At 48.9% G+C, this 15,639-nt stretch overlaps 1 protein-coding gene across 4 annotated transcripts in view; it reads right to left on the bottom strand.

Moving 5' to 3' along the window:
• Fermt1 (FERM domain containing kindlin 1) overlaps nucleotides 1-15,361 on the bottom strand; it is a 29,495-nt gene extending 14,134 nt beyond the window's left edge. For 3 of the 4 annotated variants that reach the window (XR_010047509.1, XM_013159772.3, XM_063248722.1), the window contains exons 1-9: nucleotides 14,586-14,720; nucleotides 11,858-12,022; nucleotides 9,685-9,918; nucleotides 7,827-7,973; nucleotides 6,617-6,830; nucleotides 4,960-5,062; nucleotides 2,350-2,457; nucleotides 1,828-1,959; nucleotides 237-286 (exon numbers count right to left, since the gene is read on the bottom strand). Coding sequence is in view for 3 of the 4 variants with exons in the window: in XM_013159772.3 (XP_013015226.2) it covers nucleotides 237-286; nucleotides 1,828-1,959; nucleotides 2,350-2,457; nucleotides 4,960-5,062; nucleotides 6,617-6,830; nucleotides 7,827-7,973; nucleotides 9,685-9,918; nucleotides 11,858-12,005 (1,136 nt within the window). In the remaining variant the exon portion in view is untranslated. Of the gene's footprint in view, nucleotides 1-236; nucleotides 287-1,827; nucleotides 1,960-2,349; nucleotides 2,458-4,959; nucleotides 5,063-6,616; nucleotides 6,831-7,826; nucleotides 7,974-9,684; nucleotides 9,919-11,857; nucleotides 12,023-14,585; nucleotides 14,721-15,234 lie in introns of those variants that run through there. The other variant, XM_013159773.3, reaches the window with a different exon arrangement.
• Nucleotides 15,362-15,639: the final 278 nt, after the last annotated feature.

Below are 15,639 nucleotides of genomic sequence, written 5' to 3'. Positions count from 1 at the left end.
CACATTGCCATAGAGCCAGCAAATGCTGTCAGAGCCCCGAGCCTCCCAGAGGCTCCTCTTGGCGAACTCCAGTCTGGGGCTTACTCATTATTGTTCACTCTGGTCACGTTTGCTGTCACCATTTAATGAGCACATTGTATGGGCCATGTTAAATGCCTCATAAGCACCATCTTTTTCATCCACCTGCAAGGCTTTGTTATGAGGACCTCCCCTTCCCTTAAAGATTACTTACTTACCTAAATAACTTGAGGTTATCTGAAAGTGTAGGGATGTCAGTAATGTCCTCCTAAGGAAAAACACAACATTTCAGACACATGGAACTCCTACGTGATGTTGATACCCTAACCTGTGGTGTGCAACATGGTAGCCAAGTGCGGCATGGAGTTATTTAAATCCAAATTATTCAAATAAAATAAAATTTAAAAAATCAGAAATTGTTGCCGGGTGTGGTGGCTTAGCCTGTAATCCCTGCACTCGGGAGGCTGAGGCAGGAGGATCCTTGCAAGTTCGAGACCAGCCTGGGCTACAAAGTGAGCTCAAGGCCAGCCTGAACTGCATAGAGAGACCCTGTCTCAAAAAAGACAAAAAAAAAATCAGTCATTGTGCCAGGTGTAGTGGTACACGCCTGTGATCTCTGCACTTGAGCTGAGGCAGGAGATCACTGTGAGTTTGAGGTCAGCCAGGGCTACATAGTGAGTTCAAGGCCAGCCTGCACTACATGGCCAGATCCTGTCTTAAAAAACAAAAACAACAACAACAACAACAAAAAAACAAAAACAAAACAAACCAGTCATTGCAGGGCTGGAGTAAGCAGGGATGACTTGGCAAAGTTCTTCGACTTGATTTGGGTGGAAACATCGGGGAGAACTCAGTACTCTTTCATTCACCTGCATATATGTATCTTTTTCATTTTTTTCTGTATGCTTAACATTCCCTGTACCTGCCATACCAGGTAAAAATCTAAATTAGAAATGCTTACTTGTATTTACAAGCCAACTCTTTTCTTGCAATTTTTACATTAATGTAGGCCACTCTGGCTACATCTAGGTCACGGAAGAGGAATCCGGTTCAAAGTTCACTCTGCAATGTAAGTCAGGCCTGTTTTCAAATTGAAGCCTATTGTTCAGGGCCATATAAAAATATGAGGGAAAGAGGAGGGAATTTTTCATTTAGTCTCTAATTTCCTGGAGCTCACGTCTCCGATAAACAGGGCTCTGAATTTCTGCAGCACCTTTGCATTTAGCTTGTACCTAGTATTTGCTCTTGCGTGACACTACTTTCATATTCTAAGGTATTTTTTTTTTTTTTGTCTTTTTCCTTTTTATCGGTACCAGGGATGGAACTCACGACTGCCTGCTTTCAAGGTAGGCGCTTATGCCGCTGAGCTAAATCCCCAGCCCCTCTAAGGTATTTATCGATAAGAGAACACTCAGAAAATGCTCAGGGGTAGAGTGACTCATTCTTGTCCATTATTACTGTTTAGGTTTGTTTACAGTGGATCTGCCCCTGATCCAGCCCGTGATTAAGCCCACCATCACCCCCCCCCCCCCGAAACAGCAGGGTGGCTCCCAGTGCGGGACTCAACCTGCCTGGGTGAGGAGCAAAGGGCAGGAAGTTTTTCTTTAGGTTTTATTGGAAGTTTTAAAAACTTCTTTCCTGAATGAAAAGGGTTTTGGAATGTTGGCCAATACTCTAGGCTCATCCCATAAGAGCATATTTGTTTTTTTCAAAATCAGATGGAATATATTTTATTTCTCACTTTAAAAAGTTCCCCTGTTCTTCTGTCAGAACAAAGCCAGGAGCCCGAGTACACAGAGAATTCCCTACCAGAGTGCTGTCCGCCTTGCCACCTTCCAGGGTCACTTCTAAATTAGAAAGTGCAGCTTCAACTTCATCCACCTCAGACTCCTTGGTGCAATCCTGAGTTTCCGTGGACAGTGACAGTTTGCTGATGTGATACTAGGTGAAGATGTGGGTTTCAGAAATCATTATAAACACACACAGACCCACTGGCTGCTCCGAAGACAGTGCCCCTGAGATCTTGAACACCACCCCGCCTCCACGACCTCCCACCTGCGTAGGGAAAAGGGATTTAAATCCCGACCAGCCCTCCGTCCAGAGCAGGTCAGGTTTAGACTCGGTCCTTCCCCATCAGGCACTTGGCGTCTGAATACTTCCCACCGCGTGTGCACAGGTGTGAACTGTGACAAGTATTTTAAATTTAAATTTACTTGTTTCTTTTCATTTTGTTTTTATCAAAAGAAAAAAAGACAGTAACAAAGAGCAGGAGACTTTGAGCAGGGTGAACTCTGTGTCTCCTTGCAGAGAAAAGGTAGTAAGTTTCCATACCTGGAGAGCTGCGAAGATCAACATTTCCTCCTCTGTGCAGTCGATCTCTTCCAAGAGCACAGCCCACCTGGCTTGTTCGTAGAGCTGGTTTATTCTGACAACATCGTACTGCAGGAAGAAACACATGTGTGTGTGCGTGCGTGTGTGTGTGTGTGTGCGCGTGTGCACATACGGGGATGTGCTCGTATTCCACAGTATAAAACCCCTGGCATACCTGAGGCCATGTTCTGTGAGTGAGATGCACTAAACTCATTCAGGGAGCCAGAAACCTCACCCCATCTGTCTATTGCCCCGGCTTATTTTACTTGTGAATTCAGACCTTCCTTTTGGTGAATATTTTCCAGAATTCCTTTAAGGGGCCAAAACGAACCAACTTTGACTCCATTATTTTCTGTCTTTACCACATTTCTGTGGTAGTAAAACCAGTGAGCAAAAATGCTTTAAAAATGGTAAGTAGTATAAAAATAGGGGATTCCAGATTGATTTATGAAGGCAGTGTAATCTCAAGCAAAATCTGATAGGGATTTTTATTTATTGATTTATTTGGCACCAGGGACTGAACTCACAACCTCAGGCTTGCCACATAGGTGCTTGTGCCACTGAGCTAAATCCCCAGCCCTGATAGGGATTTTTAAACGAACTTTGTGCCTGCCGATGTTCAAGTTAATGTGGAACTGATAGCGTTCAGAAATTGCCTGGGCTGGGGATTTAGCTCAGCAGCATAAGCGCCTGCCTTGCAAGCAGGCAGTCGTGAGTTTGATTCCCAGTACCGATAAAAAAAAAAAAAAAAAAAAGAACAGTGTTGGGAGTAGCAGTTATTCTTACAGACCTTAAAGCATATTATAAAACTATAGAAATTAAAAAAAAAACTATAGAAATTAAAATAGCATGGTATTCCTGGAAACTCAAGGAACAAAAAAAAAATAGCATGGTATCAGGATAGCACAGGCAAAGTCTCAACAAAGCAATATCTGGAAAGAGACCTATATATAAATATTCAATTTTATATTTTATATCTGTAAGGAATGAAAGAATTCAACATTGGATGCAGTGTTGAAAATGCCTAGTTATTTGGGGAACAAAAATTTCAGAACAGAACAAAAAAATATCACATGATCCAAAATATACATGTAACCAGTGAGATACCACTTCAAACCCACCATGTTGGCTCATCAGAACGCACAACCAGTGTGGGTGAGGGTGTGAAAATGGAACACTTGTGCACTTTTGGATGTAAAATGGTGCAGCCTCCAGAGAAAAGCGGTCAGTAGTTTTTGGAGAGATAAACATGGAGATGATCCAGCAATTCCACTCCTAGTTGTACACCCATGAAAACAGGTGTCAGAAATTCAAACAAATACCAGTGCAGTGATGTTCACGGCAGCATTATCTACCATAGCCACAGAGTGGAAGTGTCCCAACGTCCACCAAGGACTGAGTAGATAAAAGGTGAGATGTAGCTGGGCCTAGTGGTGCACACCTGTGATCCCAGCACTCGGGAGGCTGAGGCAGCGGTTCAAGACCAGCCTGAGCTACATAGTGAGAGCCTGTCTCAAACAAAACAAAACAAAACAAAACCCAAGAAACAAACAAAAGATGATGTGGGGATACATTTAGGCACATGATAGAATGTTATTCGGCCTTAAAAGGGAACAAAATTCTGACACATGGAACCTGGAAGCCATTTTACTAAGTGATATATCATGTAATGTATATATCATGATACATATGAACTAGGTAGAATAAGCCGATTCACACAGACAGGGAGAAGGATAGAGTTTACCGGGGCTGCAAGGAGGATTTGTTATTTAGTGAGTGAACAATTTCTATTTGGGATGATGGGAAGGCTGTGGCAGTGGGCAGTGATGACAGTTGCATGACACTGTAACTCTGCTTGGTGCCCTGAATTACCAGCTTAGGTCTCTGGTCCCAAAAGCCTGTGCGCATGCATACTTTGCTGGTATAAATATATTTTAAAAACCAAACTTGTGCATGGATGTTCACAGCGTGACTCATAACAGCCACCAAGTGAGAACGCCAGGTGGCCCCTGGGCACCCGAGGGCCTGTCACTCAGTGCTTGTTGTCTGCCCTGGGCCATTTTGCAGGGGACTGCAGCTCTCGCCTGCCTGGTGACACGAAGCAGAGGCAGGGCGGGGGCTCACAGCAGCATTTATTCCCCCCTTGTTATTCGTCCCAATAAACTCTAGGTGGTCCGTGCACCCTGAAAACGGAGCTGGCAACCAGCCGGGACCTCTTTGTGTAGACACCCTTTTCGAGTGTGAACCTGGCCTCACCCTGACTCCACAACTTCTTTCCCTCCCAAGCACTGAGGGCTCTGGTTGGGGAGCAGCTCAGCCTGCTCTTCCTCCCGGAGATGTAGGCAGCAGCACTATACAGAGGCCTCAGGAGTTTCCTCCAGCCTCGGGGTGCTGACTGTGCCCACCAGGCCCCATGGGGGGAGGAGGGGAGAATCAGAGCCCAAGTGCATCAGCCTTGCCCTGCAAGAGGCCAGAGACCACGCCAGCCGGTGGACCTAATCTGATAATAGAGTGACTCGATTGTGTACTTGATGGGAAGAAAGGGGGGGAAAGGGAAAGGAAAAAGCTTACTTTAGGGTTCAAGTCAAAGAAACAGTAGTATTTAAAGCGCAGCAGGAGCTGCTCATCCTCCCGGATGCCTTGTTCCATGAGGGAGCGAGAGGAATCCAGCCACCTGGAAGACAGCAGGGTGTAAGGCGCCAGTCACACACACAGTTCCACGTATGGGGTCTTTGTTCTTTTGAGATAGGGTCTCACTATGTAGTCCAGGCTGGCCTCAAACTCACTGCAATCCTCCTGCCTCAGCCTCCCGGGTGTCAATATACGTTTATATTGTTTAATATATTTGTGCATGGTATCCTGAAAGGCAAAACTGGCACTATCCCCCAAATCAGTAAGCATACAGTAACAGCTTATATTTGTATGTAACCTAGTTCTAAAGTTTCATTTTGTATATAGTATACATTTGCCTGCACGTATACAATATTTATATATAAATTACATAGACGGTGGTGTCTCAGTTCATGAACTTAATTCTTCTCATGATTCTGGTTACAAACCGAATTCGATGAGAACCAAATCAAATTCAACAATTAGGTTTGATGTTGACCTCATGGGAAATTGGATTTGGCTGTCATCCAATTAGGTTTGGGACCAGAATCATACAAAGAATTATGTTCGTGAACTAAAGCATGGTGGATATAAATTATTATTAACATGCTGAAGTAAGGCCCCGACTTCCCGCATGGTCTCCCCTTGGTACCGGGTGGCTCAACCCAGAGCAAATTTCCGCCCTGAGGGAAGTCTTCAGACCTGTGCCATCCACCATCTGGGTCTCTGGGCCCCTAGCTGCCTGCAGTTGTCTAATATTTAAATGTGCTTAATGCCACGTTTTAATTTCAAATAATTTAAGTCCAAGTTTAAATGCAGATAGTCACAGGTGGCTGGGGCAGTGACATGTTAGAGTTGGATAGTAAGAATGAGGTAATGGTGAGGAGCTTAAGGCCTGAGGGTTTGTTCTCTTAGGCCTGGCTAGCTGACAGTCCTGGGGGAGCTCCACCTTGTGACAAAGCAGCCTCAGGACCCTGGGGTGAGCCAAGGGCTAGCCTGGAACAGTTGGAAAGTATCTGGCTTTGGTGACACAAAACAGAGAGGCTCATGGCTGGGCTTTAAGGCATGAGGAGAGAAGCAGCAGCAGAGAGGATGAAGGGGGCAGAGTTAGGAGCCCGAGAAACAGGGAGAGGGAGCGTGTCCCCAGGCACAGCAGGGACACAGATGTCCTGCTGGATGGCTGAATGCTGCTGACAGGGTGGACTTCAGAGGAGAACATTCCAGGCATGAGAAGTAGTTGGGGGGCTTCCTGAGGTCTTTTCAAACTGGGGTCCAGGGCAGCAGGGCTCTGCAAGACAGCGTGAGCTGCTGGGTGCCTTGGGATTGCACTGATGGGCAGAGGGGACCCCCCTCTGATAAACTGTGCTGCACCCCAGAGCACACACTGCACCCCTGCAGCAGCAGAGAATTACACCCACCCCTGGGAAGCCTCCTGCCTGAGTCCTCCCACCTCACACCTACCACATGCTGAAAGGGGCCGAAGTGACCCTTGTCACCGCTCCAGTCAGCACTGGCTTTTGCTAAGGATGCAGGTCCCCAGGCCTCTCAGCTTGAACATGAAACACTCCCCTTCCTCTGTGTGACCTCCAGAGAGAAGCCCACGGAGCCCCATCCTTACCCTGCGTTGAGCTTGGCTTTATCCACCAGGGACCGTGGCTGGAACATATCAGCCAGTGCTTCCGGGGACTGGGGAGGCTGGCTGGAGGCGAGGACGCTGCAGCTTTGTCCTGTCAGGGGACTGTCACTGAACCACGTCATGGTGGACGACACTGGCGTTCCATTGACGGGGTCGTAGGTGGGCGTCATGGTCTTGCTGTATAAGCCAGCGCTTACTGCAAGGCGAGGAAGATAAACTACCATGAGACTTGGAGAGGAGCACCACACAGGTGGCATTTGCCTAAACGTCGGTGCCACTTACAGAATAACCATAGCAGTTGTGATGGGAGGGAGATTACTTAAATACAGAGCTCTGTGTATTCAGCTCCTAGGAGCTCAGAGATGTAAAGGCTTCCAAAAATCAGCACAGAAGGATGTCGAAGACCACTTCTTTTCTAATAATTGGAAGTTCTCTTATTGTGGCAGAAGGCCTGACACTATGAGAAAATTGAAACCTCACAGAACAAAACTACTGAGTGTATCATACAGTTCCTTAAAGAAGTGGTGGTATTGGCGAATTTTAAGAAGGCAGTAACCTGACCATCAGTGCAGGCTTGTGCACAGTACAAATCGTTGTCTTATGCTATGCATGGGCTATGCTAGGTGAGAAAGCCCTCAACGTGGCACACAAGCTAGAGACCTGGATACTGTGGAATAAAAGGAAAGGGCTACACCTCTTCAGGACTCTTACTGCCCTCCCCTGACACGCCCAACGAAACTGAACTCGGACAAGAATCAAAGAGAATCAGGAAGAGAGAAACATTTTGAGCTATTCAGCTCATCTCCTGTCTAAATATCACTCATTTATTCCCAGCCCATGGACAGTTGTACTAGGACTTTGCATTCACCAGCAACATAAGATATGCAGTTATAATAGTGAGTTATTAAGTATATCTGTTGAGAAAAAGGTTGAGGGGGCTGGAGGTTTAGCTCAGCGGCATAAGCGCCTGCCTTGCAAGCAGGCAGTCGTGAGTTCGATCCCTGGTACCGATAAAAAGGAAAAAGACAAAAAAAAAAAAAAAAAAAAAACAAGAAAAAGGTTGAAATAAATTTTTGTTATTTCCAATATTAACTAGAGAGCTTCTCATCAATCTTGCAATTTTATTCTTCATTTATTTGAGAGAAAGACAGACAGACAGAGATTTTCCCCTTGGATTTTAATCTGTGCTTACCTGGGGAACCTGAACTTGTTGGAGAACTCTCTAGGTTCAGAATATCTTCAATTACAGGCTCCTTATTATTTTTGTCTTTCTTCTTTTTCTTCTTAAAACAGTCATCAGGAGGCTTTAACAAGGAGAGTTCTTCTGATCTTCTGATATCTAAACATGAAACACCCAATGGAAGTAAGAAAAGAAAACAAGAAAATAACGCTAAAAAGAAAATTCCTTTGGAGAGAGGCATTTTGTGCTTTTGATGGAAGTCTGAGAGGAACTGGGAACTGTGTCCCTTTGAAGGGACAGAAGGGGTGGGGGAGAAAGCAGTGCAGGGAGAGTCGGTCCAGTACAGTTTCTGGTTTCCTCTTCCATTGCTGCAGCAGCCAGGGCTGCCCCTCTCCATGGACATGGCCCCGGGCTGACCATGCCTCCCCCAGCTCTCTCCTGCAGGCCGATGCCCTGCACTCTCCTCCCTTCCCCCCACTTTCCTCTCCTCTCCTCTCCTTCTGCTGGGGATCAATCCACAACCTTGTACCTGCCAGCCAGGCACTTACACCACCGACCTAAATCCCAGCCCTCGATGTTCCTAATTTTATCTCCCAAATCTCATGCCACATCCCGGTGATGAGACCGTCTGGCGACGGCTGAGTGTGATTGCCCCCACCGATCAGATGTACAAACCCATGTTAGAAATCCCAGTGGGTTGGGGGTGGAGGCCCAGGCACTGCTTTATTTAATCACTCACTATTTTCAAACTTCCCCTGGACTACAATGGGAAACGAAGCAGGATCCTGTGTGTCTGTGGCCTGTGCACTAGGGCCAGTGGGCAGAGGTGCTCTGTCCCTGGGGGGTCTGCACAGTGGTCACTCGGATCACCAGACAGCTCGCTTGTGCCAGGAGGGAGTGACACAGCCCTCTCGGATGGACGTGCTCTCTGCCCTGGCCCCGTTTCAAGCCAACCTGACCCTCACTGCTGATGCTGCCCCCTTCTCTCTTTCTAGATCCTGTATTTCTCGAGCGTTACATGGTATTGGTTATTATCTGTCTCTGCCTGCTACAATGTATTCTCCAAGAGGGTAAGGGTTTCAGTGACCTTTGTCACTTATGCCCCCTCAAGCACAGGCCACACTATGTGCCACTTACGAGGTGATCAGTAAATATTTGTGAGTGGCTTATAATTTTAACAGATGAGATGAGATTCCTCACTGATTGATGCAGTGCCTCTATTCTGTTTTCAAATGCTCACTTTTGCCATTGGTACCAAGGAAGATTCTATATCCTTCAAAAAAATATAAAATATTAACTTCCAGTCCAGCACAGTAACATACACTTGTAATTCCAGCTACGTGGATGGCTGAGGCAGGAGGATCTCAAGGTTGAGACCAGGCTGGGAAAGTTAGCAAAATCTTGCCTCAAAATAAAAATTTAAAAAAGCAGTGGGGGTAGCTCAAAGGTACAGCGTCCTGTTCCACAGAATGAAACCAATTATCAAGATCTTCACCACACCTGGTTCCCTCCCTTTATGGAGTATCATAAAGAAGAAAGGGCCGGCCTTGTCTTGCTCTTCTACTTTGGGACATCAGTCCACGAAGAACTGTCTTCCATTCACAAGATGAAGGATTCAGTAGAGTGCCCCCTCCCCTACACACAGTAATGATTTGTGCATAGCTCGGGGGCGTGAATGGCTGGCCCTTCTGTGCACAAATGTCTTCTGAAACTGCTCTATGCTGGGTGGACAGGAGCGAGGTGAAAGAGACAGTGGTGTTTACCCCTGCACAGGGCTACAGGGCCCGGCCCACCTGGGCTTGCAGGTCCAGGGCAAGGCTGCGTCCTTCTCCTCTGCCGAATCTAATGGCCAGGGCTGGGCGGTACTCACTCAGAGCCCTGCAGATGTCCCCGACGGCGCGGAACACCACAGCCGAGAAGCTGACCCGCAGCCTCACGGTCTTCTGGTTGGGCAGGCGCAGGCGCAGCATCTTGTGCTGTGGTGTGAAGAGGAGCCGGGCATCAGCTTGCACCCCGCACTTGTCCAGCGTCCAGTGCGTTTTCAGGAGCCAGCACTGCTTCTGCTCCCACCACAGGGCGAAGTCAGACCAGTCCTGGGCGACGTCTGCAGATATAGGAAACATAGCTCAGTGAAATAATGGAGCCGAGCAGGCAGGGTCAGGGTGCCCAGTCACCGCCGTGTGCAAGACCCGAAACCACACCTGGACTTTAGCCCCGCATCTCTTTTGGGTCCTTAGCTTCTCTCCAGAGAGAAAACATTGGAGCTCCACCTCGATCTCCACCTCCATTAAAATACTCTGGGAGGCACGAAGCCTGAACTTGCCGCTCAGGGTAAATGCTAAAGCTTTTTGTCCTGAAACCCCTGTGTCACTGGCATTCAGTCTTCTTCCTCTTACCGAAATGGACTTTCCCTACCGGTCACTAGGGAGAGCTCGCAGCCTGGGAAGGGTGCAAGCTAAGGGAACGTGACATTCCTCCTCACAGCCATACCCATTCTTCTAGCAGCATCACATGCCCAGGTCCTGAGCAGTGATGCAGAGGGGTTGTCACAAAATGTGACAACCAGATGTCCTCAAAGCCTCATAGCTCATAGGCAGGGCTTTTCTTTGCTAGCTGGGTCATAGTGTGTGATGCTGGGATGAAGGAAGTGGTGTTGTCAGCCCGCTGACTGGAATCAGTACAGTTCTGGGTGGGAGCCTGGGGGAGCAGGCTGGCAGCCGCTGCATGCTGCTTCTTGTCTCCTTCCTGTTCTGCCATGAGCTGTTTCTTCTTTGCGATGTCCCTCTACTTTGGAGACAGCCAACTGTGCACTGAAACTTCTACAAAGAGTGCGCTGATATAAGTCTTTCCTCCTTTAACTTTGGATGTCAGGTATTTTGTGCAACCAATGAGAAAAGTAACTAAGACACAGATGTAGTGGTGCATATTTGTAACCCCAGCACTCAGGAGGCTGAAGCAGGAGGATTGCTGTGAATTGAAGGCTAGCCTGGGTTACAGAGTGAGTTCAAGGCCAGCCTGAACACATAGCAAGACCCTGCCTCACAAAACAAAACAAACCAGGGCTGGGGATTAGGCTCAGCGGTTTAAGTGCCTGTCTGACAACCACGAGGTCATGAGTATAATCCCAGGTGCCAAAACAAAACAAAACCAAAAACCCCAAAGAAAACAAACCAGAACAAGGTTAAGTGAGTAAACTGTGGTAGACACACACAGTGGAATATTATATAACGGTGAGAATATGAACTAAAACTACATGAAACGATATGGGTGAATCTCTCAGACACAACGTTGAGTGAAAGAAGGTCTGTGGAAATATATCTCACATAATTCCTTATATGTGAAGTTCATAAAACAAGCCAAATTATTCATGCTGTTAGCAGTAAGGACAGCGGTTACCCTGTGCAGTAGCCACTGGGAGAGGTCAAGTATGGGACTTGAGTGGGGGAACAGGTCATGGTCTATCTCTTGATCTGGTTCTAATTACACATGCCCTTAGAAGCACACTTTACTTAAGTATTTTATATTTCTGCTAAGGCTTAAAGACTGTATCTCATTAGGATAAATGAAAAGCCAGCATGGCAGGTTTAAAAAGGTAACATGAACACAAAGGAAATAGAAAGTTATTATATTCTAGGCCCAATAGTGAGGCCATGTTGTCTGACGTGAATGAAGTCTGCTTCCCGTGTGTCAGGCACAGCAGCCTGGTGGGTAAGCAGGAATCAGCTCTTCAGCACCACGCTGACTTATCACCAAGTAACCAGGTACTAGCAAAGAATTGGCACTTAGTGCCATTACTTAAAGTCACCTTAGATGTCACCTGTGGCCCCCGAAGACTCGGCTGTACAGCGGTGGCTGGAGCTTAGCCTGAGGCTCCTGCGGGGCACTCTCTTTCTCCCCCTCTTCCCTGGAGAGTGATGGGGTACCTGAGGAGATGCCTGTCATCTGGGTACAGGGAGGTGGGTGATCAGAGAAACCTGCAATCAGGGCGGCTGGATCAGCTAGGAAGTAGGGATGCGAGGAACCACCAGGAAAAGACAACTTACTGATCTCTTCCACCAGCTTGAGCATCACGCCTCCCACGTGCAAGTCCCCGGACACCCTCAGCGTGACGTCCCTCCTCTCCTCTGCGGTGGGGTGGTCAACTCGGACCACGAGCTCCCAGGATGCAGCTGCAAAGTCACTGGAGAACATCGTGGTACAGGCGGTGTCTGCAGAAGAAGAGGCAGCCCCAGGTCAGACGGAAGGAGGGGCAGGATACGCCTGCTTGCAGCACATTTGTTATTTTTGCTCTTCATTGCAACCTCTTCTTCAAAAGCTCTGCAGGGTTTCCGGCACCCAGACTTTAAATACAGCATCTTAACTGTAAAGCCAAAAGGTCTTATAAAGGCCGTAGATGATGGCAGTCTTCCACAGATTTTTAAAAAATCAGCTTTCATTGAAGTATAATTTATATACAATACAATGCTCAGAATTTCATGTGGATACATTCATTGCATTTTGTTGTATGAAAATTATCCCTCAAAAAAGGCTGATTTTAGCCGGGCGTGGTGGCTCATGTTTGTAATCTCAGCACTCGGGAGGCTGAGGCAGGCAGATCACAGGTTTGTGTTTGGTCAAATTAGCCTTGAAACAAAAAAGGACTCAAGCATGAAGGCTTGAAATTCAGTCCCCAGTTCTGGGGGAAAAATAAATATTTGTAAATGACTTAATTAAGTTTTTGGCTATCTTTGGACCAAAGGCTTAAAAACAGGGTTGACGGACATAAAAAGCTTCCAGGTGCAGATGAGGCTGGGAACATCACACCTGACCTTTTCTCATCACTGGGAGAGCCGGGAGAAACCACTCACACTGAAATGTTTCAGAGAGCAACAGGTGCACTGAAACCCAAAACTGGCAGAATTTAAACAGAAGTTGAGCTTGTTAGCTCTCTGTGAAACAAACAAATGATACTACCAATGAGGGGTGTTTGAAAGGTTTAAAACCAAAGCCATGCAACTGACTAAAATCATCAATTTTTTTTTCCATTATTTTTTCTGCAGCAGAGCTCAGGAGAAATCCTGTTCTTTCCTCAGGCACTTGAGAAGCAGCAGCACTTGCCAGGAAGACCACAGGGATGCTCCAGCTTCGGGGGCTGACACACCTGTGTGGGTGCTACCTGACGGCTCAAGCTCTCTCCTTTAGCACAACCACAGAGAAAAACATTGACTCCAGGACTGAGTGTCTCCTTTCAGCCTTCCAGATCAGCATCAGGGTGAGGAACATGATTTCTGCAGTCAACAATCACTAAACCAGTGGTGTCGCACCAGTGCTGAGTTCTCTTGAAACCGCACTTTCATAAGGAAATCTCAAAATGCCCTCAACAGATAAACTGAACTTTGCAAATCCATAAACTGCCTACTGCAAATCTGAGCAAGGTTAGGGAAGGTTTGTTATGTTTGAGTCGAATCCGGGAGCTCAGAAGTAATTCCTACTTCAGGGTTTTATAACCAGAAGGATGCCAAACACGCACCCACGTGCCTCTCACTGCACCCCTCAGCTGGGGCGGAAGTGATCATAGGACCTGTCGGCCTCCTCCATCCTCGCAGCCTGGGGTATCATTTTCTGGTGATGGGATCTGTATTAGCTATGGTCTTTCGGTCTTTCTGCTGGCTCCTTCCTGCTCTCAGGAATCTGCCTTCAGAATGAGGAATCCAACTCTGAAGTCACATGATCATCTTAATAGATGCAGAAAAAGCTTTTGATAAAGTCTAGCACTCATTCATGATAAAAACCCTAGAGAAAATCAGAATAGATGGTCTTTACCTCAGTCTGTAATCTATGACAAACCAACAGCCAACATCACACTAAATGGACACGAATTGAAAACTTCCAACCTAAAATCAGGAACAACACCAGGATGTCCACTGTCACCACTATTATTCAATATAGTTCTGCAAGCAGCCACAGGGTGAGACCTGGAGCCCACACTGACACCCAAGACTTTCTCACCCCAAAGCCTTGTTTATCACGCAGGGCTGTGTCTTTGGTAGTTAACAAAAAGAATTTAAAACCTGCGAGCTAAACTCTTTGAGGCCTTTAGTGCACTCTACCTCTGCCACACGACCTTTCCCAGTGTGGGCACTAAAGATAACCTGCATAACCCACCGTTTGCTGGAGCCTTACAGTTTCTAAAAGGTTACAGTGCTAAAGAAAATAACCTTCCTTTAAGATGATTTTCCCAGGCGATCAGGTACGAAGTCTTCTAACCTGGGGACTAGAAAGTTCTCCCCAGTCTGGGGATGGAGAGTCCTTTGCATGGAAATGCCCCCTAAAATTGGGCACGCGGGTTCCCCCACATTCCCTTCCGATCGTTCTGCACCTCGCTTGCCTTTCTCAATGCGTTTCTGCCGGGCAGCAAGCTGTGACTTGCTGGGAAGAGCAAAGTCTAGCGCCAGAGCCCAAAGCCAGGAGAATCCAGGAAAGTCAGACAGAAGAAAGAGCGAGTGAAAGAAGTCCTGACGCCACCCCTGTGATTAGAGGTGCTCGGTGGCCCAGGACCACCCGGTGTCTACCGCTGGGTCAGTCTGTCCACCATGCTGCAGTGCTGGGTGGACAGAAGCGCCTGGGGCTGCACGGAAAGTCGGCCCCGCGAAACCCGGCGCACAGAACCAGGAAATCGGTTCTGGTTCAACCACCTAGAGCTCCAGAGGGCTGCAGCGAGCAAGGGGACAGGGGTCTCAGACCTCGGCCGTGCCCTTCCCGCGCTCCCGATCCCAGCCCGCGAGCACCCACCTCCTGTGCCGGCCTGCTGCGTCCAGCCTGGCGACCGCGCACGTCCACACCTGCGTCCCCGGGGCCAGGGCAGAGGACACCCAGGCGGAACCTGGCCGGCGACGGCTGCGCCCCAGCGACGCTGCGAGGCCTGCGCGGCGCGGCGGGCAGGCGAGAGCTCGCCCAGCGCGGCCTGCCGGGTCTTGCTCCCCCGGGAGGAGGCGGCGCAGCCCGCAGTTCTTAAGGGCCCGAGGTGGCCAAAGGCAGCTCTGAGACAGGAGGGCGGGGAGCCGGCCCGGGATCGCGCGCCCCCCCTCCGCACCCCCCGGGCGACCTTCCATCGCGCGTCCCTCCGGCCCCCGCAGCTCTCCCGGGTCCCCGGGCGCGCCCCGGAGGTGCCCGGGTGATTAAGGCCCCGCCACTTCCCCGGCCCGGGGGCGCGGTCCTTGCTCGGCCCGGGGCTGCGGGCGGAGAGACTGCTTCCTGGCTGGAGCCAGCGCCTGGCTCCGCGCAGAGCCCGGAGCACCTGCGAGCGGCCGCGCGGGGAGAGCGGGCGACTCAGCGCTGAGTCAGAGCCGGCTGGGAAGCCCCGGCAGGGCGAGGTGCAAGGCCGGGGGACCCCGGGAGAGCAAGGCTGGGCCACGTCTGGGCCGCGTCCGCGGTGGCTCACCTCAGGGTCCCCGCCTGGCCTGCGGGTCACCTTCCTATTGGATCTGTTTCCAGAGACCGAAGGGCCACCCAGGAAGGGCGGGAGACCTCGGGCGACTTGCACAACCGCTCCGCGCTCCACGCCTCCCTCTTTCCCTGGGGGAGGGTTGAGGGCTGTTTGCTACTTGCAGGGGGGCGGCGGGTGGAGCCGGGCCCCGGGTTGTGCTGGGCAGGTAAACATTAACTTAACGAGCATGGGGGACTAGGGGTGCCAAATAGCGTGCTCTGCCAGGTACAAGCTAATTGTACCTGCCAGGTACAAGCTAATTGTACCTGCCAGGTACAAGCTAATTGTACCTGGCGGAGTCACTTTACCCCATAGCTAAAGGAAGAGCCTCCTGCATAATGTACTTTCAGTCCTGTGTTA

Source organism: Cavia porcellus, unplaced genomic scaffold (genome assembly GCF_034190915.1).
Source record: "Cavia porcellus strain 051 isolate PalLab524CR breed Dunkin Hartley unplaced genomic scaffold, mCavPor4.1 scaffold_5, whole genome shotgun sequence".
NCBI lineage: Eukaryota > Metazoa > Chordata > Mammalia > Rodentia > Caviidae > Cavia > Cavia porcellus.
Note: the sequence above shows the minus strand (reverse complement) of the source record. Positions and strands in the feature narration are given on the sequence as shown.